The sequence below is a fragment of the Chinchilla lanigera genome, unplaced genomic scaffold, assembly GCF_000276665.1.
Source record: "Chinchilla lanigera isolate Chin_1 unplaced genomic scaffold, ChiLan1.0 scaffold00069, whole genome shotgun sequence".
Lineage (NCBI taxonomy): Eukaryota > Metazoa > Chordata > Mammalia > Rodentia > Chinchillidae > Chinchilla > Chinchilla lanigera.
Genome location: NW_004955470.1, coordinates 4,180,831 through 4,202,240, shown reverse-complemented (window position 1 = coordinate 4,202,240; position 21,410 = coordinate 4,180,831). Strand labels below are relative to the sequence as shown.

Sequence of the window (21,410 nt, the reverse complement as noted above, 5' to 3'; positions counted from 1 at the left end):
TGGTAGAGCACCGCAAAAAAAAAAAAAAAAAAAAAAAGCCCCTGATACTGAGGAAAACAGCCTGATGACCAAGATGTTATTAGTGCCCATGGAGCTACCCTGGAACGTTTCCAGGTGCCGGAGCCAGCTCTCTTCCAGGCCCCACTGTCTCTCTTGAGTCTGGCTTTGCCACCTCTCTCTTTTTCTGAAACGTTCAGCCCTCTGAAGTTCATTTTCTTGTGGCTGTTCCTTTTACCTTGTCCTCCCCCAGCCTCTTTGCTCTCCTCCGGCCCTGCCTGGGTGCTGTTGGAAGGGAGCTCCTGGCCCTGCAGGCCCCGCGGGCGGCGCTGTGGGCTTCCCCTCTCGAGGGCATCTCTGCCCTGCCGCTCTGCCCTGGCTGGTTTCCTTTCAAGTCAAGCACAGTTCAGGCCCTGCTGGGTGAAGGGCATGTGTGGGGGAATTTGATTACGTGGCTGAAGACAGATTGCCTGACAGCTGCGTTTATCATCACTGGAGTTGTTTTCTTTCTTTTTTTTTTTTTTTCTCTTTTTTTGAGACAGGGTCTCACCATGTAGCTCAGGCTGGCCTTAAACTCACTTTGTAGCCCAGGATGGTCTCCAACTCGCATCGATCATCCTGCCTCAGCCTCCGAGTGCCGGGATTACAGGTGTGCGCCACCACGCCCAGCTCGTAGTTACTCCCTAGCAGGACCTGTTGCAGCTCAGCCCTGTCCCTGTGAATGGCACGCCATGCCCTGTGCCCAGGGAGCATGTGTGGGCACCTGCATGGGGCACGGAAGACGTCTCCAGAGCCTGAGCACCGGGAGCGGCCAGGCCCAGCTCTTGAGGGTGGGCGGCATGCGTGGTGGCCTTGGCCCAGGGGAGAGGAGGGCTGTAGACATCCGCTGAGGCCCGGGTACAGATTCCTGAGGCCATTGGTCAGCCTCTTCTGTCCCTCCTGAAGTCCTTGGGGAACTCGGGCTCCTTGTCCTCGTCCTCTGGATAACTGAACGAGGTCTTGGTGGTGCAGCTGGCCAGACCTGCACCATGGAGGCGGGGGCAGGACCTCTCCCAGGGGCTTGGAACCCAGCAGAGCAGGAAGTGTCCCCACGGGGTGGGTCTAGTGGCCCACGGTGGGGGAGGCGGCGGGCAGGGAGGCGCTCGGCCCAGCTCCAACAGCTCTGCTCCCTGCCCTCAGCGGCCACATTCCCGGCTGGGTATTTTGGTTGGTGTGACAGGCCCCCAGAGCCATCCGGCCTTGGCAGGGGCCAGCCCTTCCCGCCTCCCCCAGGAGTCAGCTTCCCTATAAAAGGGCCGCGTTCCGCTCTGCTCGCAGAGGCGTGGAGAGCAGGGGGGGACCATGGACTTCATCAGCATTCGGCAGTTGGTGAGGACGGGCTCTTGGTGGCCTGAAGCCGGGGCTGTGGGGTGGCGGGGGCTGGGGAGCAAGAGGGAGCCAAATGGGAAGAAGTGGGGTGCAGCCTGATGCACAGGTCCTCGAGTTTGGGGAGCATCCTGTTGCTTGTGGGGGTGGGGACAAGAAGGGCCTCGCTCACTAGGCCACACCACAGCTGGTGCGTCCCACTTTGTCCTGGACTGAGAGGACAGGGGACCGGGGTGGGGACTCCTGCTGAAGCCGTGGTGTGCCTGGGCGTCCCTTTATCCCAGCCCTACGACAGTCGTGGAGGCAACCGAGGGTCTGGCTGCTTTGGTGGCCGGGGGAAGGGTGCTCTTGGGTGCCCTGGGCAGTGAGAAACAGCAGTGGCTGTGATGCTCTGGGGTGTGCGGGGGGTGAGGCTGAGCTTGCGGGGTCCAGCAGTGGCCCCAGTTTGCTGCAGCTGCTGACAGAGGCAGATCCCAAAATCCGGGAGCATCAGGTGGCCAGGGCTGCTGCTTTAGACAGAATTCAGTTCTCCTGGCCGGAGGCCCTAGGTGGTGCGACCCCACAGTTCCAACCCTTCTCTTCCCCAGGTAGCTGGGGCCCTGGCTGTTGGCCGCACAAATACCAAAAGTTCCTGTGGTTTTCACAGCATCCTTGGAAAGTGCTAGCAGGAACCCATTTCACAAATGTGGAAACATAGCTTCCCAAACCCAAGTGGGACCCAGGGACCCAGAATTGTCCCGAGGCATCTCCTCTGTTCCTATGAGCTTGGGGTCAGGTGGCAGTGTGGCATGATCTGCCAGGAATGCAGGGACAGCACCCCAGGAGGGAGGCTGGATATCGTTTGCCCCTGGGCTCCCGGGCGCAGGCCCAGCAATATAAATAGCCTAGGTCACCTGCCTTCAGCCCTGCAATCCTGCTGATGGGAGCAAGTAGGCGGAGGCAGCTGGCCCCCTGGACCTTGGTCGTCGCCACAGCTGGGGAGGACGAGCACAGGTGTTGGTGCTCGCCAGCACCAGGACCCTCATCTGTGATCTAGGTCAGCTCCCAGGAACCATCACAGCTCTATTTTTCTTTTCTCTTTTAAATTCGGTAATGGGGATTGAACCCAGGGTGCATTAAGCTACACCCAGCCGTTTTAATTTTAAAACAGGGTCTTGTCAAATTGCCCACCCTGGGCTTGAACTTTCAGTCCTGCCTCAGCCTCAAGACTGTTTTCTAAGGGTTCCTCCAGTTTTCCTGATTCCCTGTCCCACAGGTGAGCGGAGAAAGAGAAGGGAAAGCGCTGGGGTGTGGACACACAGCTCCCGATCCCGGAGGCCGGCCTCGTGACTGGAGGCTGGGCCCCCACGAGGCGGTGGCCCGGGAGAAGCTGAAACAGGAAGAAGAGAGGAAGAAGAAAGTGAGTGACGCCGGCGGTGTTGGGAAGCGGGTCCCGTGTGCCTGTCCTGAGCCCAGGTGTAGCCAGGATCAGACTGGCTGAGGGCCTGTCACCGAGGTCCCCTGCCCCAATGGCTGATTGCTGGCCTGGTCTTGTCTTTGCCCACGTTCTACCCTAGCTGGAAAAATTCAACAGCTCCAGAACGAATCTGGAGAAACTGGAAGACTTAGAAAACTTGGTCCAAAGACGGAGAGAAAAGCGACTAAGACGCAGAGCCCCCCCCAGGGAACCAGAGCCCGTGGCTGAGGTAAGAAGTCAAGGCAGGTGGGGGATCCCCAGGGCTCAGTGCCAGGGGCAGCGCCTGCTGTCCCCAGGGGCTCAGGGAAGAGGCGATGCAGAAACCACACTGCACAGCCGCTGCCCAGGGTCCCTTGGCATCTGCCAGGACAGCCAGGGCGAAGGCCCAGCTGTCTCATGGCGCTGGGGGCTACAGGCCTGGGCAGCAGGCTGGTAGCTTTCCCCAAAGGAGAGAGTGAGGGAACACCAGCAGCCCCCCTCAGGTCCCTGTAGTCCCCAGCTTATAGGTGCCTCGCCCACCTCTGCCCTGTTATTCCAAGATGTTCTCCCGTGTCCCTTGTGACGAGGACACCAGTCCCACAGGAGTACAGCTCCCTTTGGCATTGTCATACTGGAAAGGGGCCACCCCACTCCAGCGCAACCTCAACGAATTTCATCTGCAAGGGCCACATTTCCAAATAAGGTCCCCTCCCCAAGGCCAGGGCTAGGACTTCAGCATCTGAACATGGGGGCGGGGATGACAAATCTGCACAACACATGCCCCGCCGCCTATCGAGTCTCCTGGGAGGGAGACTGGACATCAGAATGACACCTGCCCGGTCCCACCGCATGCTGGTCCTGTCCGCGCCTGGAGTCCCTGGGCCAGGCTGGGGATGTCATTGTGGCCGCCCGCCAGCCTGTGGAGTGACGCGGGCTTGTCCTTCCATTCACCCAGCCACAGCCCCAGGCCCCACTGGGACCTGTGGACCTGGAGACGTTCCTGAAGGCAGCTGCTGAGAACCAGGAGTCCCTGGTGGACAAGTACCTGGCAGACGGAGGGGACTCCAGTGCGCATGACAAGGTAGCACGGCTGGGTGACATGCATGCTGTTGTATACATCCTGGTCCTGGCCCGGGACATGGCGAGCTTTTCGTGGACACAGATGTGGTGGCGGGACGTGAGGTGGGGGAGGCCCCTGACCTGGTGGTGGGATGGGTGACATCCGGGGCCCTGCTCCCTCTGCCTAACCTGCCCTCTGTCTCACCTCAGCTGCACCGCACGGCCTTGCACTGGGCCTGCCTGAAGGGTCACGGCCAGCTGGTGAGCAAGCTGCTGGCAGCCGGCGCCGCAGTGGACGCGCGTGACCTGGTGAGCACTGGGAAGGCCATGCCCTGGCCCAGCCCTGCCCGGCATCCGCTGGCTGAGCGCTGCTCCTTGTGTTGCAGCTGGACAGGACCCCCATGTTCTGGGCCTGCCGGGGAGGACACCTGGACATCCTCAAACAGCTGCTCAACCAGGGAGCCCAGGTCAACGCCCGGGACAAGGTGAGGGAGCAGCCGCCTGCGGGGGTGGCCGTCAGAGCAGGAGGCCCTGCAAACGGGGGAGAGGCTGCCGGCCCAGACCCCATCCTGACCCCACGTCCTCCTAGATCTGGAGCACGCCCCTCCACGTGGCTGTGCGCATGGGCCACTCCGACTGCCTCGAGCACCTCGTGGAGTGTGGTGCCCACCTCAACGCACAGGACAAGGTGGACGCTGGGTCTCTCTCGGGGCACGGGACGAAGGGGCTGCCCGACCCTCCCGCCCAGGGCCCCCCGTGTGGACAGGAGGTGACGTCCTTTCTCCACAGGAGGGGGACACAGCTCTCCACGATGCTGTGCGCCATGGCCGCTACAAGGCCATGAAGCTGCTGCTGCTGTACGGCGCCAAGCTGGGCGTGCAGAACGCGGTGCGTGCCGCTGGCGAGGCCCAGGGTGGCGCGGGGGCGGTGGGAACAGCGAGGACTGACTCGGCCTCCTCGTTCCAGGCCTCCCTGACCCCTGTGCAGCTGGCCCGAGACTGGCAGCGGGGCATCCAGGAAGCGCTGCAAACGCACGTCAGGCACCCCCGCACCCGATGCTGACCGCGCGGGCCTGTGGGCTCACTCAGCCGTCCTTCGCGCCCCCAGGGCTCTCTGCACTGCACCCATGGTCCCTGGCCTTAGTCCTGTTCCCTTCGGCCCGAGGCAGCCCCACGAGGGCCAGCGGGTGGAGGGCAGGTGCCTGCTGTGTAGGGCGCTGCTACCCCTGCTTGGCCGGGCTGGGATGGGCTAATGCAGAGACCACAGGCGGTGGGAAGCAAAGTGGGTCCAGACGGAGCCAGGGCGCAGAGCAAAAGTGGGGCTGGAGCGGAAGCAAGCCAGCTGGGGCCAAGGACCGGACCTGTTTCCCCTCAGGCTCACTGGCTCCTGAGGAGAGTGAGGTCCGGTCGCCTGCGCGGTGGCACAGAGGCGGCCGTAGCTGCAGCCCAGACGTGAGACCGCGGCGGGCCAGGCTGGTGCCAGCACTGGTGCGGGTCTCCCTCTGGACCTGTTGGCGGCAACCCTGATGGGTCCGGAGTGGCTCTGGTCCTAGGCACTCGGGGGAGGTTCTGGGGTCTGCAGGGCCCTCAGCAGGCCTGAGGCCCACAGGACAGATGCCAGAACCTTCCAGGTTGCCTCAGAGGCCTAGGACCGATGAGCTAGGGCAGCCCTGTGTGGGGACTGTACCCGACCTGCTTCAGTCAGAGGGGCCTGCTGCACGGTCGCCAGCGGTGGCTCTCCTCCTGGGGCATGAGCCCGGCGCTGGGGTTGCTTGTGGCCCACTCAACTCCTGAGGCGGCGGCCCGCAACCCTGGCTTCCCTGGGCCTCTGCTGCCCCCTGGTGCTGGAGCCCTGCAGCTGCCCGTTCCTCTGCGCTCCCCACGCACCTCTGCCCCCCCCAGGCAGCACACTGAGGAGCTCTGTGCCCAGCGGGCAGCAGGGCAGGAAGGGACACCCAGACACCCTCCCTCCCTGGCCTGGCCTGCGGGCCCGCTCCATGCTCCTTCCCAAATGGCTCCTTCCTTCCCGCCCACTCCTCTGGGTACAGACGTACCCCGGCAGCGCTGGATCCTTAATTGCCAGAACGTGGCTCGGGACGGGCTCTGCTGCCCACACAGGCACCGGCTGAGGCTCACATGGTCCCCACACATGACAACAGAGGCTCAGCCTCCCTCCCATGGTCCTGGGTCAGACGCGGCACCCGGGGTGGCGTCCGTTCAGCAGCAGTTCTTCCTAGTGTGACCACAGTGGCCTTCTGAGGCCACACGAAGCCTCCTGAACTGCGTGAGAAGGCCGATGAGCACCCACTCTGAGCCACACACCTGTCCACCGGCAGCTTCTGCTGTGGCGACACAGCCAGTGTGTGCCATGATGCAGGTGCCATGGGCCAAACAGGCGCTTCCGCCTACGGAGATGACAAGTCCTCTAGCAATGAGGGCACACAAGCACAGACAAAAGCACCTTTTTATACGGATCACTATTTTTTGTTCATTAAATTGGCTGATTACCCATCATGGCCTAGTCATCTTTTTGGGGCTGGGAGAAGCTAGTGCATTGGTCACCAGGGACAGCCCAGGACCTTGACACCCTCAGTGTAAAGCTCAAGCTTTTTACCAGCGGCTGACGGAAAGGCCACCAGCACGGCCACCTCGGTGCAGGCGCTGGCACCTGGCGATTTTGCTCACAGATGGGCAAGTTCAGAGGGCAGCAGTCTGCAGCCTCAGCTGCTTGTCAGAATCGCCAGGGGCTGCTGTAAAGTCCTGCTGTCCAGAGCATTAGGGCAGTGGGCAACATGCTCATGTGCATACGCCGGGAAAGCTGAGGAACCCACCTACCTAGACGGGGAGCATCCGACAAGATCTCAGGACGTAACAAACACAGAACAAAAAAGGTGACAGCATATACACCGGCTTAGCAAAGTGAAATACTCAGGCTTAGGTCATTTCAAAAACATGCTGCAGTCTCCAAACCAAAATGAAATCCAAATTTATAGGAATGGAGACAGACCATGTTCATGGGTTGAAAAAAGCCAAGTTAGAAACCATGTCCCAAGTGCCACAACTACTGAGATCACGGCAAAATCTTTAGTAGATATAGACAAGGGCATTCTAAAGTTGTCCTAAAATTTGTAAAAAAAAAAAAATTATAGTGACAACTATTTTGAAAATAGAAGTAGAAGGAAATCAGTCTACTGGTTTGCAGACTTCCTGTACAGGTACAATGAGTGAGTATGGTATGACAGAGGGACAAAGAAAAACCATACAAAAATGCCGTGGTTTGTTTTTGTTTTGTTTAGTACGGGAGTCTGAATTGCAGCCTCACACACGCTGGGCAAGCGCTCCACCACTGAGCTATATGCCCAGCCCTTTCAATTATGAGACAGGGTCTAAGTGGCCCAGGCTGGCCTCAAACTTGCAATCTTCCCACTCAGCCTCCTGAGTAGCAAGGCTGACAGGCATTCACTACCACACATGGCAAAGGTGCAAAGCCACCGGGCTGCTGGGGGTGGGGAGGGTGGGCTGCCTTTCTAACGAACAGTGCTGGGACAGCTGGGCACCTATAGACTTTAAAAACCAAAATGCAAGCACTGACCTAAGTCTCGTAATTTATAACCAGAATTAATTCAAGAGTCACAAACACTTAAATGTGAAACATGAAACTTTTAGCTGGGTACAGTGACACACGCTTTAATCCCAGCTACTCAGGAGGCTGAAGCAGGAGGATCCCAAGTTCAAAGCTACCTTGGGCAATTTCATGAGCTCTTTTCTGAAAATAAAAAAATAAAAAGGGCTCAGGATATGTAGTTCAGTGGTCCCTGGGTTCAACCCTTTAGGAAAAATGTAGGTAACATCCAGGATTTAGGACTAGGTAAGGCGTTTTTAAATGTGATGGCAAAAGCACAATGCATAAAAGAATAATTGGTAACTTTCTCAAAATAAAAGGCCCCGTGCAGAGGATGAATACACTGGCTGCACGTTAGCTTCTGTCACTGTGACAAGTTCCTGTGAGCTCCCATTTATAGGAGGAAAGGTTCGTTTGGGCTCATGGTTTCACAGCTTTCGGTCCACGTCCACTGCGGCCCTGCTGCTCTGGGCCACATGCATCATGGCAGAAGCAAAAGGTACAGAGGTGCCAATATTCCCCCAGGACAGCCCCTGGCCTAACCTCCCTCCACCAGTCCCCACCAAGGCAGGGTTCCTGCCGCAGGACAGGGTCCAAGCTTTACCAGTCTTCAAGGGTGTTTCAGATAGAAACCCTGACACTATAAACCCTGATAAAATGTTTGCAAACCAAAAACCCCAAGGCTTGAGTATTTAGAATATAGCAGGAATTCTCAAACCAGTAAAAAACCTAGCCCAGTGTTGGCACATGCTTGTAACCCCAGCACTTGGGAGGCTGAGGCAGGATGATCATGAGCTCAAGGCCAGCCAGCACTGCACAGTGAGACACTGCCTCAAAAAAAAAAAAAACTTCAAAGGTCAAATAATTAGCAAGTAGGTAAAGAACACGGACAGACTGGACACCACTGAGGTGAAAGGGAAAGGTATAGGATCCCTGAGCACCTGTCAGACAGCGAAATGGACAGCAGTGACACCACCGAGTGGCCGTGAGGACCTGGGGGCTGATCACACTACAGCGCAGGGAGGAACGAAAGGGGGCGCAGCCGCGCCAGCTTGGTAGTTTCTTTCGCGCTGGAACACGTCACGATCGCACGACCCAGCAATGGTGCTCCCGCCATTTACCCCAGAGGAAGCAAGCCCCTTTCCACACACACCTCCAGTGGACGTTCACAGCAGCTTTATTTTGAACAGTCCCACGCTGGAAACAACCAGGGGATGATGAGTATTCCGGCAACAGAAAGGGACGAACCGCTGTTACACACAACGACCTGGATGAGCTCCAGAGAACAGAGTGAAAGGCAATCTCAAATGTGATTACACCGTGTGATTCCATTTATACAACTTTCTCGAAATGACAAAGTAACAGAGATGAAGAACAGATTAGTGGGTGCAGGGTTAGGGCTGGGGCGGCTCCGACAGGACAGTCTGGGGAAAAGGCTTGCGGTGACGGTGATGAGACAGGTCACACGGGACAGTGGTGGCAGTTATAGAACTACTTGTGTGCCGACCAACGCAGAACTCCCTGACCACAACCCGCCAGGCCAAGTCCAGGCTCTGACACAGGACTGTCACCGCATAAGACGTAACCATCGAGACACACTGGCCTCGGAGGCCTCTAGCCCTGCAACTTCCTATGACTCTGTCATAATTTCAAACTAAAGAGTTAGGAAAAAACAGCTGGAAGTGCAACTTGGTATTTTAGATTGGCTCCTGCAACAGAAAAAGGACATTACTGGGGGAAAAAAATGGAAAGACCCAAATAAAGTCTGCAGTTAGGAGTATTGCACAAAGGTTACATTTCTAGTTCAGATGTATGTACCAAGGTAATGTAAGATGTTACCATTTGGGAAGGCTGGGTGAAGGGCGTACAGAACTCTTCTGAGAACCTACAACTATTTAAAAAATTAAGCCCCTGTGCCCAGAATTACCAAGTTCCAGGAGTGGGCCCAGGGAGCCCCGTGTTTCATTTTCCAGGTGACCCCAAGGTACAGCCACGGTCTAGAACCACTGTTCTGGACAGAGATGAAGGGAAAGTTCATTTCCCCCGGGGATGGTTCTCAGAGCTGTTCCTGGAGAACAGTTTCTAAGCAAGTGCTTCACTGTTCTTTTGGCCTTGGCCCCATATAGGAGGACCTGAATTCCGTCAAGAAAGGCAGGCTCCAGAACTACTCCTTCCCTCCCCAACCTGTGACTCTCGTCTCTGGGAGGCCCGGATTTCCAACAACTGAACTTCAAGGGAAAATACAGATAAATTAGGAAAGACTGACGCCCCCTCATTCCCGCATCTCAGCACGGGTAGGAACAAGGAAGGGCACAGAACGGGAACCGTCTTCAAAGGTAAGAAGAACTTGGCTTTTCCTTTCTAAAGGACAGGTGTGCAGATGCTCTGGTCACGCCCAGCCACCGCCCGTCCTCTGCAGAGGCCCACGGGAGCGGGACAGGACAGGCACCACCGGCGACTCTGCCTCAGGGGCAGACGACTGACAGATGCAGCCAGGAGGAGCACTCCTCCCACGAGAGACCTCTCAGCACACGATGGATGCTGACAATACTGAGTGGCGACCAAGCCCGGCGAGGGAAGTGAGCTGGCTGCTCAGGGCTCCTCCAAGCCACCGGGGTGGCCTGCTGCTGGTAGGAGGGAACGAGACCAGGGACAGACTTGTGGGAATTGTGCTTCTTTCTGGCTTTGGCACAGGGCATTGTAAGGGAAGCCAGAGAGGACACTGGGGACAAGGCTGCGACCTGGAAACCGGGTCAACGCCGGTGCTCTCCATGGGCTGGGAAGGTGCGGCCAGCAGCAGGGCTCGGCTGCCTCGGAGTCAGGTGTGCACGGGGCTCGGCCACAGGAGGCAGTGACTGCACACGCACGGAGCCTGGCGCAGAGGTATAAATTCACTGCGGTTCACAGCATCGGAGGAGCAGGGCTGGGCCCTGGGGACCAGAGATGATACTGTTCCTGTCGCTCCTTCCGGAACGGTCCGGAGGGCTGGGCTTGGCGACCCCTCTCCGACAGCTCCCGAGAGGTTCCTGGCACTGAGGAGGCCCAGGCCCCCTGTCTGCACGGGCCATCTAAAACACGGCCCAGAGGGACGGGGACAGGGCGGCGCGAAGCTCCTGCTTGGCCCCCTCAGCTCCCTGTGTGCTTGTCCGTTCCAGCTTGGGCGCCCAGCAAGCGGTTAAAGCCCGGGGTTCCGCCCAGGGCTGTCCTCCACCGGGACACTGGGCCTGCTGGGGTGGGACCCTGCAGGAGAGAGGAAAAGGAGCGTGAAGGGCCGCGCCGATGAGGGGGAGGGCCGGTCACTGACCCAGCGCGGGAGCTGCAGGACCAGGCTGACAGACGAGGTAGCCCGGCCCCAGGACGCCAAGTGAGATCCAGGCAGAGCCGGGAGGGGCTGCTTAGGGACACGGCCAGCCTGACTCATCCTCACAAGAGGAAGCCATTCTGAGGACAGATGCCACCCCAGAAAGACAGGACCCCAGGGGGCCCTGGGCGAGAGGGACCTGCCCTGGACGAGCATGCGCCCTGTGCTGGAGGGAAGCTGTGTCCCAAGGCTGAGCAGGTGCTGCCCACCCTGCCTGCCCTCTGGGAAGACGGGCAGTGGCACCCACCCCCACGCCCCAGGACAAACGTCACCTGGCAGAGCTGTCAGGAGCCCCACCAGCAGCGACTGAGCGAGTGAGCGGAGGAAGCAAGCGAAGACGGAAGGGAAGGGACATATTTACCTTGGTGTTTTCTTAAAACAAAAAACGCGCACTAGTCCACAGTCAATTATCAACTGCAGTTTCCAAATGTGCCAAAGAGGGAAAGGTCTACGGGGAAGGCTGAAGGAGCAGAGAGAGAGAGAGAAGAGACGACGAGCTGTTGGGCGGCACCACTGAGGACAGGCGGTGCCGCACATCAGAGGCAGGTCACGCAGGCGGCGTCCCCAGACCCTGTCCCTGGAAAACAGACTGGTGACTGGGCAGCGCAGAGGGCTGGCTCAGAACCTGCAGGGAGGTCGGGGTCTAAAACGTTCCAGCAAAGCGCCCATGTTTTAGGCTCTGCAGCTCACTGGACTCTGTCAGAACTACTCAACTCCACTGTGCTTACAGGCCACCGGACAAACCACCAATCAATCCAGGGCTGATGAAACCTTATTTATACACACGGGCAGCCGGCTGGATCCGGCCCTCGCACCATGGTTTCCCCGGCCCTGCCGGAAGCAGCTGAAAATTCCTGTGCTTTCCGAGCCCTTCAGTGAAGCCCTTCTCTGCCAGGGACTGAGTGACGCAGTCTCAGGGCACGACTAAGCCACTACGCGTGTAGTACCACTGAAGCGCCAAGCTACCGGGGACAGACACGGGCAGATGCCAGCCGGTGCAGGGAGGGAGGGAGACTGCAGGCAAGCTCGCCAGGGTGACAGTCAGGCGCTTGTGGGTAGAACTATCAATGTGACGTCGCAGAGCAGCAGGTAACAGATATGAGAAAACCGCCCACAACTCTGCTACAAACAACTCTCCGGCCCGGTGAGTGGCTGAAGCCTTGAGGGCCTAGAGCGCAGCTCGGTGGCAGAGCACCCACCTAGCACAGGGGAGGCGCTGGGTTCACCTTGGCTCTGTTGTCCTGGACACCTGTCCCTGAGCAGGTCTGGATCTTGGACAGCGCCATGCAGGCTCAGCGGTGCAGGAAGGCCAACCCAAAGGGCTCAGCTCCTGCTGAGTCTTGGCTTCTGAAGCCCAAGTCCCATGTGCCAGTGTGAACTCCTGCATGGGCCCCTCCACAGAGTGGGGAGACAGCCTTGCCAACTGCAAGAGGTATAGCCCCATCTGGGAGCGTGTTCCTTTTGAGAGGGAGGAATCCCCAACCCATCCTGAGTCCAGAGACAGCACTCAGCCCAGCCATACCTGCTGTCCCCTCTCCACTCCCGACAGCCGGTGGCGGAGGGGCTGTCACTGTGCCCTGGGCTGGGGCTTTCTGTCTCTGGCACAGGTGTGTCACCTCACAATTCAGGAAGGACTTTTCTATCACAGACTCATGTCTGAAGGCTCAGGCCTTGGCTAAGGTCCAGGCTGGTGTCCCAGGGAAGTGCAGGGACATTCACCAAGGGAGGTCATGGAAGGATCTGAACGCAGCACCCACAGAAAAAGTGCCCAGGAGGAGCCCATCCCCTCCACAGCAGGCAGGCAGGGCCCTGCAACCTCTCTAGAGCCTGGCATCATCAGCCCCACTCCAGGACCCGACAAGCTGGACACTGCAGCAGAGCTCCGACCCCAGTAACCCACCACCCCACCACAGCACCCATTCCCAGCCCACTGTGCAAAGCTGTTCCCCAGCGTGGGAGCCCCTGATGGGCCAGGCCTGCTCTGCCAGCATGTGCCAGTTCCCACCTTCTGAGCAGGGCCCGCAGGTAACCCCAAGCTTCCTTCTCCAAGTACCTAACCCTAATGCCAGGTGGCCAGGACAGAGTCTGGACCCCTTACCTTCTGCTATCTAATGACACCAGCCCATCCTAGGGCACTCTAGAGAAAGTGCTGGCTTTCTACGCTGTGCATTAAGGCACACTGCTTTAGGGACTGGTGCCACCAGCAAGATGGAAACCAGAAAAGGAGAAAAAGAGAACGGTGCAGGACAGGACAAGGGCAGAGCACGCTGTGTGCAAGCAACATGAGGGGCCGGGTGCACTGCCCTCTGGGTCGCCGACGCTCGGGATGTGCCATGCGGGGCTCACCTGCTGCCGCAGCTGTCTTGTCACCAAGCAGCCTGGTCTGGCTGCCTGGAACGACCTGGAAGTCAGCATTCTCAGGGGATGGTGGCAGGCTCTGGGCCCGGGAAGCCAGGAGTGCATTGAGGTACTGCAGCCGCGTGACCTGGGGGACAGAGGGGAGTCACCCGGCAGGCAGGACGAGAACTGGCCAGATGCAGGAAGACACCTGGGCACATCCCACAGGGCCGACCAGGGCAGGCCTTGCTCTTGCAGCCTCCGGGGCCTCTCGGTGTCCATGCTCTACCCGCACCGCCTGGTGGACACCAGGAAGCAGCCCGGTGGTCACCTTCACCAGCTGCAGGTCTGAGAGGGCCCTCACGGTGTAGTCCGGACAGTAAGTGGAGGAGCGGGTGCCATCAGCAGGCTCTGTTGGCAGGTCATGGCGAGCAGGCTGGCGTGAGGATGCCGGGGACTGTGGAACTATTGAAAGGAATAACCAGTGACTGAGCAGGCCAGCAGGACATTGACAAGGCTGAGGCTTGTCCAAGCCACCCTATAGGGGGAGCGGGGTGGGACTTGAAAAACGGTGAGGACACGGGGGGAGGAGGGGGATACAGATGGGGGGCACAGAGCCAGCACGTGAGAAATCTGCCTGCCTCTCCCGTGTGGGAACATCGGAGGACAGGTGGAGCGGCACTGCAGGGTGGGCTTACCTGAGGACGGTGCCATCAGGGCGGACACGCCGTAGTAGGTGAAGGCCCCGTTCTCGAACTTCAGGCCCTCCTTCCCAATCTCCACCTCAACCCTGCCCTGCGAGGAGGTGGGGAGGGAGAAACAAGCGGAAGTCATCTTTTCCGGCAGAGAGAAACCCAAGGAGAGACCCGCAGCCCCGGTTCCTCAGGGCCGGGAGCCGGGCTATCCCTGTTCCAAGCTCTCCCCGGACTCTGGCCCCGGTACCTGCAAGATGAGGATGAAGTAGTCCACCGGCTGGCTGCGCTGGTACAGGTAGTGGTGTGCAGCCAGGCGGTTGCTCTCGTCAAACTTCACCTCCTGGTTGACGCTCGGGTGCTTCAGCAGGTGCAGCAGGACCTTCTCGGAGACGCGCACAGGGCTGAACACGTCCACCTCTGCCCCGCAGTGGAAAGGACAGTGTCCTCCAGGGCCTGCATGCCCTCAGTCACCAGCCCAGCTCCCGCCGCCCTTGTGGGCTCTCCAGCACGAGAGCCACGTGGGGCTCACCGGGGCCACTGAGGCTGCCTAGCTGCCCCTCAGGTGACTGAGATGCTGCTCACAGGGTCCCAGGGAAGCACATGCTTCTCTCACCAGCAACAGGGACCAGAGTCTCTGTGTGCCTGGGTCGGGCTCCTGACCCAGCCAACAGTGAGAGTGCAGGGACTACCCTTCACCCTTACCTCGGGACAGGAAGCGCTGGGTGGCCAGGAGCAGCTGGGGTGAGATTTTTACTTTGTACTCCTCGTCAGACACCTTGAACAGGGAGAACTCCTCCTTGTGCTTAGGAGGGACAGTCAGGGACGCGGCTTTCTTCCTCATTGTGGCATCTCCTAAGAGGAGTGTGTGCGGGCATCAGTGGCCGAACACACCCAACGAGGGCCCTGCTGCCCACTCCTCCTCCCAAGGCCTAGCAGGAGTTCTGTGGGGACACGGCCAGGGCCCCAGGGACACACACTTGGCCCAGCTCCCTCCACAGTGCCTGGCTGCCATGACTGCCCCATAGCAATCCTGGCACCCAGGACAGCACCGAGAGCAGGAAGCCAGGTGCAAGGGCCTAGTACTGCCTGCTGGGGACGCCCTCGACAGGATGCTTTTGTGTGTGCGCACTGGGAAGAGAAGCCAGGCCTGTGCCTGCAAAGCAAGTGCTCTACCACTGAGCTACAACCTGGCCCAAGGAGTGGGTCCTTAAAGGACACTTGGGTAACACACAGAGGAACCTGAGCCAGAGCAGGCACCAGGGAAGACACAAGGGGAACAGCCTAGGAAGGAAGGAGCCCTGACTGAAGGAAAACACAGGGCGGCCACTAACAGAACCCCAAGCTTGTGCGGGGACTGTAGGCCCCAGAAGCCAGGCCTCTGTCTGCACTCACGGTAGTCTTCAGACTCGTCCATGATCTCGGACTTGATGATCTCCTCGATGACGTCCTCCAGGGTGACCAGGCCCAGCACCTCATAGAAGGGGTCACCCTCGCCCTCGTTGTTCACCTTCTGCACAATGGCCAGGTGCGACTTCCCTGTGGAGAGGGGATACTCATTTATAGCTTTCAGGGCACCCTGCTTTTCCAGCTCTCTGAGACAAGCCAGTCACAAGGACAGGGACTAGCAATGGTGCCAGGAACTAAGTCCAAGGGCCGGGGATATAGTTCAGGGGCACAATCGCCTGCCTAGCAAGTGCAAGGTCCTGCATTCAATTCTTAGTACCAAAAAAAACCAGGAACTAAGTCTACCTCTTTCCCTAGGATCCAATACCAGCATGCTGAGTGAGGCCGCAGAGCCCAGGCACATCCACATGAGGCCCTCGCACAAGACCCTTGCACAGGCCTTGGTGAACTGGGATGTGGCCCTGTGTGTGACTCTGAGCTGTAGGCAGACTCCAGGAATGCAGGCTCTGGGGACAATCCCAGCCTGACACTCTGTGCAGGGCTTTCCCAATTCCCACGGTCACCCTTCTGGGGCTCACCCAGGGTATGGGTAGGTGGGAAGCAGCCATGAAGGATTCCACTCTGCAAGGAAGTGGAGCCGCAGACCGGCACTGTCCCCTTGCTCCTGGGTCTCTCTCCTGTCATCTTCCCACCTGGTTTTATTGGGGACAAGTGACGTGACGCAGAGCCCAGGGCAAAGCGCTGGACAAACTTTAGGAGTTTATGCTGCAGATGGAAATGCTTTTCAACCACCACACTGTACGCGTCTCTGAATGAAACAGTGCACCTGTTGGTAATTTAAAATCTTTAAGTAGCTACATTAAAAACACCAAAAGAAACAGGTGAAATTAAGTTTAGCAGCCTATCCTAAGTAACATAATAAAGTCCAAGTCTCACTGCAACAAGTAATCGTAAGGAAATAGTAATAAGCATCTCACCCTCTTCTTGTACCAAGACTCCAAAATCTGGGGTGTGCCTGTCACTTGCTGCTACCCCAACTCAGACAAGTACCCCACCAAGTGCTCCCGGAACGTGGGGCAGACAGGCCGCTGGACTGGGCTGGTGGGTCTAGGACAGTGTACCGACACACACCCTCCTGTCACCAGTGACAAAGTGAAGGGGGAAGGCGGCCTCCAGAGCTGCACGTGAATGGCAGCTGCTCCAAGAATCTCTGGAAAAGCAAACAAATAAAGTCCTGTTTCTGCGCAAAGCGTCACTTCACCGGTTTAGTGAAAGCAGCGTTCAGGGCGCTGGAACTGCCTTGGACAAACATTAAAGGCAGAAACAAGCACATTAAGTCACCTCCCCACTGCAGGAGGAAAAGGCCAGGGGTCCCCGGAGCACTCGTCTCACACATGCTGAGTAGGGTCACTGGCTGAGACATCCCTAGATCCTCCCACCCCTCGGAGACCGTGCTGCAAATGGCATGCAGGTGCTATCTCCACAAGAGCCACGGCTGCTCCATCACAGAACTCAAACCTGTCAGCTCAGCCCAGGAAGGCCAAGGGTGTGACACACACAGTTCAGGTCAGCAGCCTGTGGCTCCCGAAACCAAAGCTCAGCTTCCGAATGGCCGCCTCCGTCCAGAGAGGCCTTGCCTCAGCTCCTTCCTGAGAAGCTGTCCCTTTGGCAGGTCACCTACCAGAAGGGATTGATTTTTCCCTTCATCTCAAACTGCTGTGAGACAGGCACACATGTCCCCTGGGACCTGCCACACTGGGGTGGCCCAACAAGGAACAGAAGGCAGCAGGGTTCCTGGCAGAATCCCCTGCAATGGCGGCAGGTGATGATTTCAGTACATGGTGTCTGAGGGGTCCACAAGGTGACCAGGCAAGGCAGAGCGGACAGAGAGAAACGTGGCCAGACCACCCCACCCCCAACAGGACTGGCCTGCCCACACGCATGGCAGCTCCACAGGCCGTGGGCAGGTGTGAAAGGCACGACCTGGTGACATAACCAGAAGGCCTGGAAAAGCTCCAGCGTTCGGATTTCACCCGGCAGGCTCCAGGGTACTCCAATTATGGACGGTGGAGGACCCTTTTGTAGTTCTGGTTTTGGTGGCAGTGCTGGGGACTGAACCAATGCCATGAAATGGAGCTGCATCCCCAGCCCCTTTTGGAGACAAGCTGCTAAGCTGCCCAGTCTGGGCTCAAATTTGCAATCCTCCTGCCTTAGCCTCTGGGACTGGTGGGATTACAGACACGAAACACCATGTCCGGGTTTATGTTATCTTTAAAAGTGTAGGGTTTAGTTTCTTCTGCCTTCTCTATTTTTCTTTTTCTTTTTCTCAGACAGGGTCTCGATATGTAGTTCAGGCTGGCCTTGAGTTCACTATGTATCCCAGGCTGGCCTCAAACTCATGCTGATCTTCCTCCCTCATCCTCCCCAGTGCTGGGATCACAAGGGTGCACCGCCACACCTGGCTTCCCTGTTATTCCTGCTTTTGTTTTTCCGTAGTGCTGCGGATGGAAGCCAGGGCCTCATGCACAATATAGGTAAGTGAGTGCTCTACCACGGAGCTGCATGCTCAGCGCATTTTGTCATCTGCTGTGTACTGACATTCCGGGCTGCACTCCTCCCACCAGTCTGAGCAGCTCTGCCTCTCCTCAGCAACAGTCACCTGGCTTCTGATAAGACAACCAGCAGGAACTCAGCTGGTCTGTTTGCAACACCCCACGCCCAGCCCAAACCTTTCTTTGCTTGGAGAGTCTTGCCAGGGATTGAAGAGGTGGCACTCGGGTCCATGCCTCTACAGAAAATACAAGTCACTCAGCACTCGGAAGCACTCTTCCTTCTGATGTGTTCGAGAAGTAACTGCTGTGTCACCTTGGGTCTGTGCCAAGGGGCACCTCTCCCCAGGTCACAAAGGAGCAGAGCCCCCGAATGATGGACTCCAGCTCCAGGAAGTTTGTGGGCACCATGGCCTCAGACACTTGGCAAAGAGATGGGGAGGGGATGTGAGTCCTGCGCCGAGAAGACTGCAATGAACCGTTTGCCCATGAGGACTGTACTGTATGAAAAGGGTCAAGACAGCAGAAGCTAGGCATGGTGGAGCACACCTGTAATCCCAGCACTTGGGAAGCTGAGACAGGACGACTGTGGCCAATTTGAGGCCAGCCTGGGCTACAGAGTGAGTTCAAAGTCAGCAAGAACTACACAGCGAGGCCTTGTCTCAAAAAACCAAATCAAACCAAAAGGAACAGGACTCACACCAGGAAAAATGCAGAGATCTGCCAGAGGCTGCAGAAAGAGAGATGTGAGAGTTCCAGGATGTCCTCGGAAAGGCATGGGTACTCTGCCCCCAGGGATGAGGAAGTCAAGGGCACTAATGGGGCCCCCACTGGACATCCGGCTACAGAAATGGGGGCAGTCAGGCAGCTTCTGGGCACTCAATCATTAAATGCCCTCCAGCGCCAGGCTGCCCACACCTGTCTACTCTCAGCCCCTCGGAGGCCGCCACTCAGGAGCAGGAGCGCCCCGCACGGCAGCCTTCCCTCTCTACGACACCTTCCCTGTTAACAAGTCAACCCAGCCCCACTCCATGCCTACCCTACAACCTAGGAACAGGGGACACCTCCCCAGCCACACCTCCCTGCCACACCTGCCAGACACCTGTCCACCACACCTCTCCTCCACCGCCATGTCCTGCTGTCCTGTCCAGCCACCAACCCACATCTGCCCTGGTAAAGTCAGGGGCATCCTGGTGGTTGCCTCCTTTGCAGGTCCCTCACCTTCCTTTGGGAAGTGGTCTCTTCCCTTAGCTTCCAGGGCATCCTGTCTCTTCCTGCAGCTTCTCCGGGCTCCTGGCTACACCTTACGCACTTGTGCTGGGCGGCCAGCAGGGTGTCAGACTCTGCTCCACTCCCGGCGGGCTCCAGGGGCTTGCATGTTACACCAGCTGCCTGCTAGGAATCTGCCTCCTAAGACTCTGGGCCGCTCCCTGTCTTGGTTCTCAGGAAGGGCAGAAACCTGGGCCTCATCCTCAGCTCCCCGCTCTCCTACCACAGCCCCTCAGCCAACCAGCAATGGTCCCTATTCCACCCCCTGTTGGCCCCCAAGTCTCTCCCCAGGCCACTGTGTGACCTGGCCAGCTCTCAGCTGGGCCCCTCACCACTGTCTGCAGAAACAAGCTGGCTGGGGCCACGCTGCCCACAGCCCTGGTGATCGAGTTCCAGCCCCACATGCAGCCCTCAAGTCCCACAGTCCTGTCCCCCTACCCGTCTTATCACTGTGAGCATCTTAATGCTTCCCACGCAAGATCCTCACCAGCCCTAGGCTCAGGCTCACCTGCCACATTTGACATAAAGACTTGCCAGGCAGTGGGGAGAACACAAAACCCCTTTGCCATCTTCATCCTAGACATCCTGAATCTCAGATCTAGACAGGGGCAGCCCTTCCACCACTACCGCCTGGAATCACCCGCAGTGCCCACCCGTAGGCAAAGAACACCAGAGCCCAGCTGAAACTAGACATCAGAGGCAACATTTTCTTAAGGAACCCAAAGACAGGCAGGCTCAGGGCACCAAAGGGACCACAATGGTCTCCGTATTATTCTCCTGAGGAGGAGGAAGTCTGGTGTCCATTCTGGACGATGTGGAACCTGCACTTTGGGGTCACTCCACGGTGAGCAGACATCTACCCCAGTGCAGGGGCAAAGACTGCTCTACTAGCCAGGATCGCAGCCCCTGCTTCCTTCCCACACCGCTTTCCCCAGCTCCTTTCACCCGCTCTTGGGCCATCTCTATACCAGCAGCCAAGGTCTTGAGCAAGAGGGGCGGAGCAGCTGTCCCAGGGTCTTGGAGCCCAGAGGCCGCAGGGCGGAACAGAACCCACCCAGGTGACTCCAGGGCCACAACGCTGGCTGCCACTCCAAGGGCTACCATGCTTGCGGATGGAGGCAAGCCAGATGGCACACTTAGCGCCAGGTGAGCCTCCTTCCTGCTCCAGGCAGGGGCTCACAGAGCAGCTCCATCCGCACCTGGAGCCAGCATACTTCCCAATTCTCCGTTTCCCGTTCTGTAGCTGTCAGGGTCGATCCACACAGCACCCCCGCAGCTCAGGGCTGTGCAGCAGGCCGTGCGTCTAGGAGCCTGCAGGCAGGAGTCACGCCCCCAAGGAGGACAACTTCGAAGAACCCCAGCCTCCAGCTTTGCCAGCAGAGACAGGGCAGAGTGGCTCAGACAAAGCAGGGCAAAAGGACAAGGCAAACATGCAGAGTTAAGGGTGAACCTGGGAGACCTCACTGAGGTGATTAAAAAGAAAAAGAAAGGAAGGAAAAGGGAAATTAAACCAGGATCCATAAAGTTGTTTTTGGCAAAACCAAAGCGAAAGTCCTGTCTCTTTATGAGTCACCCCCTCCTCAGCAGTAAGGAAGGCAACAACCACGCAGGGACCGCAAGTCCGACTAATCCGCGACAAACGTGCACAGGTAATGGTGGCTGGCTGTCCCGAGACTACTTTTTTTATCTTTCTAGTTTCTATCCACGAGCCCCAGGTGCTCAAAAGTGGCCCGGGGAGAGACGGCTGGAGGGCCGGGCCAAGTAGAGGTCCCTTCCCCGAGGGGCTACGCCAAAGGGGGGTAAGGTGTTTCTTCCAATAGCACTGTCTCCGACACCCTGGGAAGAGCAGTCTCTAAGTATTTCAAAACCTCGTTCCCAGGTGCATCACCTTGCGGGTCTCACCGCCCTTTCCATTTCCCTCACCCTTTCTCAGGGGACTGCACAGGCATCGCCCTGCCGTTACCTCGCTTGAACTCCTCCAGAACGGCGTCCAGCTTGGTGTCGTTGAAGACGAAGTGGAGTGGGTGATTGTAGAAGCGGGTGATGGTGCTGAGCGGCGTGCAGTCCTCGGGGTCCACGAAGGCCAAGTCTTTGAGGTAGAGCATGTCCACGATGTTGGAGCGCTCCTCCTCGTACACAGGGATGCGCGTGTAGCCGCTCTGCATGATGCTGGCCAGCACCCCGAAGTCCAGCACGGCGCTGGCGTCCAGCATGAAGCAGTCCTCGAGCGGCGTGAGCACGTCCTCCACGGTGCGGTAGCGCAGCACGCCCTTGCTCAGGTCGCCGTAGGGGTCGCCGCCGCCGCGCGCCAGCTCCAG

The 21,410-nt window shown here is 58.3% G+C and overlaps 2 protein-coding genes across 2 annotated transcripts in view; one reads left to right on the top strand and one right to left on the bottom strand.

The window, feature by feature from the left end:
- The first annotated feature begins 1,261 nt into the window (after nt 1-1,261).
- Nucleotides 1,262-6,369, top strand: Ankrd23 (ankyrin repeat domain 23). The gene is made up of 9 exons (XM_005400683.2): nt 1,262-1,365; nt 2,618-2,761; nt 2,919-3,047; nt 3,753-3,878; nt 4,067-4,165; nt 4,243-4,341; nt 4,446-4,544; nt 4,646-4,744; nt 4,823-6,369. Exons 1-9 carry the CDS (start codon nt 1,339-1,341, stop codon nt 4,916-4,918), a joined length of 918 nt encoding a protein of 305 aa, XP_005400740.1. The 5' UTR covers nt 1,262-1,338; the 3' UTR covers nt 4,919-6,369.
- A 2,262-nt stretch (nt 6,370-8,631) lies between these two features.
- The window catches only part of Cnnm3 (cyclin and CBS domain divalent metal cation transport mediator 3), a gene marked incomplete in the record, with an annotated part of 13,678 nt that continues 899 nt past the window's right edge, over nt 8,632-21,410 (bottom strand). The window contains 8 exon segments of the mRNA XM_013522745.1: nt 8,632-10,717; nt 13,185-13,323; nt 13,507-13,640; nt 13,874-13,970; nt 14,118-14,287; nt 14,573-14,722; nt 15,263-15,406; nt 21,056-21,410. Of these exon segments, the coding sequence (XP_013378199.1) occupies nt 10,653-10,717; nt 13,185-13,323; nt 13,507-13,640; nt 13,874-13,970; nt 14,118-14,287; nt 14,573-14,722; nt 15,263-15,406; nt 21,056-21,410 (1,254 nt within the window).

Excerpts from the sequence above, each read along its gene's own strand:
- Ankrd23 (XM_005400683.2), top strand. The coding sequence starts at position 1,339 with ATGGACTTCATCAGCATTCGGCAGTTG. Across the intron at positions 3,048-3,752 it reads AACCAGAGCCCGTGGCTGAG|CCACAGCCCCAGGCCCCACT; the intron begins GTAAGAAGTCAA and ends CCATTCACCCAG. Across the intron at positions 4,745-4,822 it reads AGCTGGGCGTGCAGAACGCG|GCCTCCCTGACCCCTGTGCA; the intron begins GTGCGTGCCGCT and ends TCCTCGTTCCAG.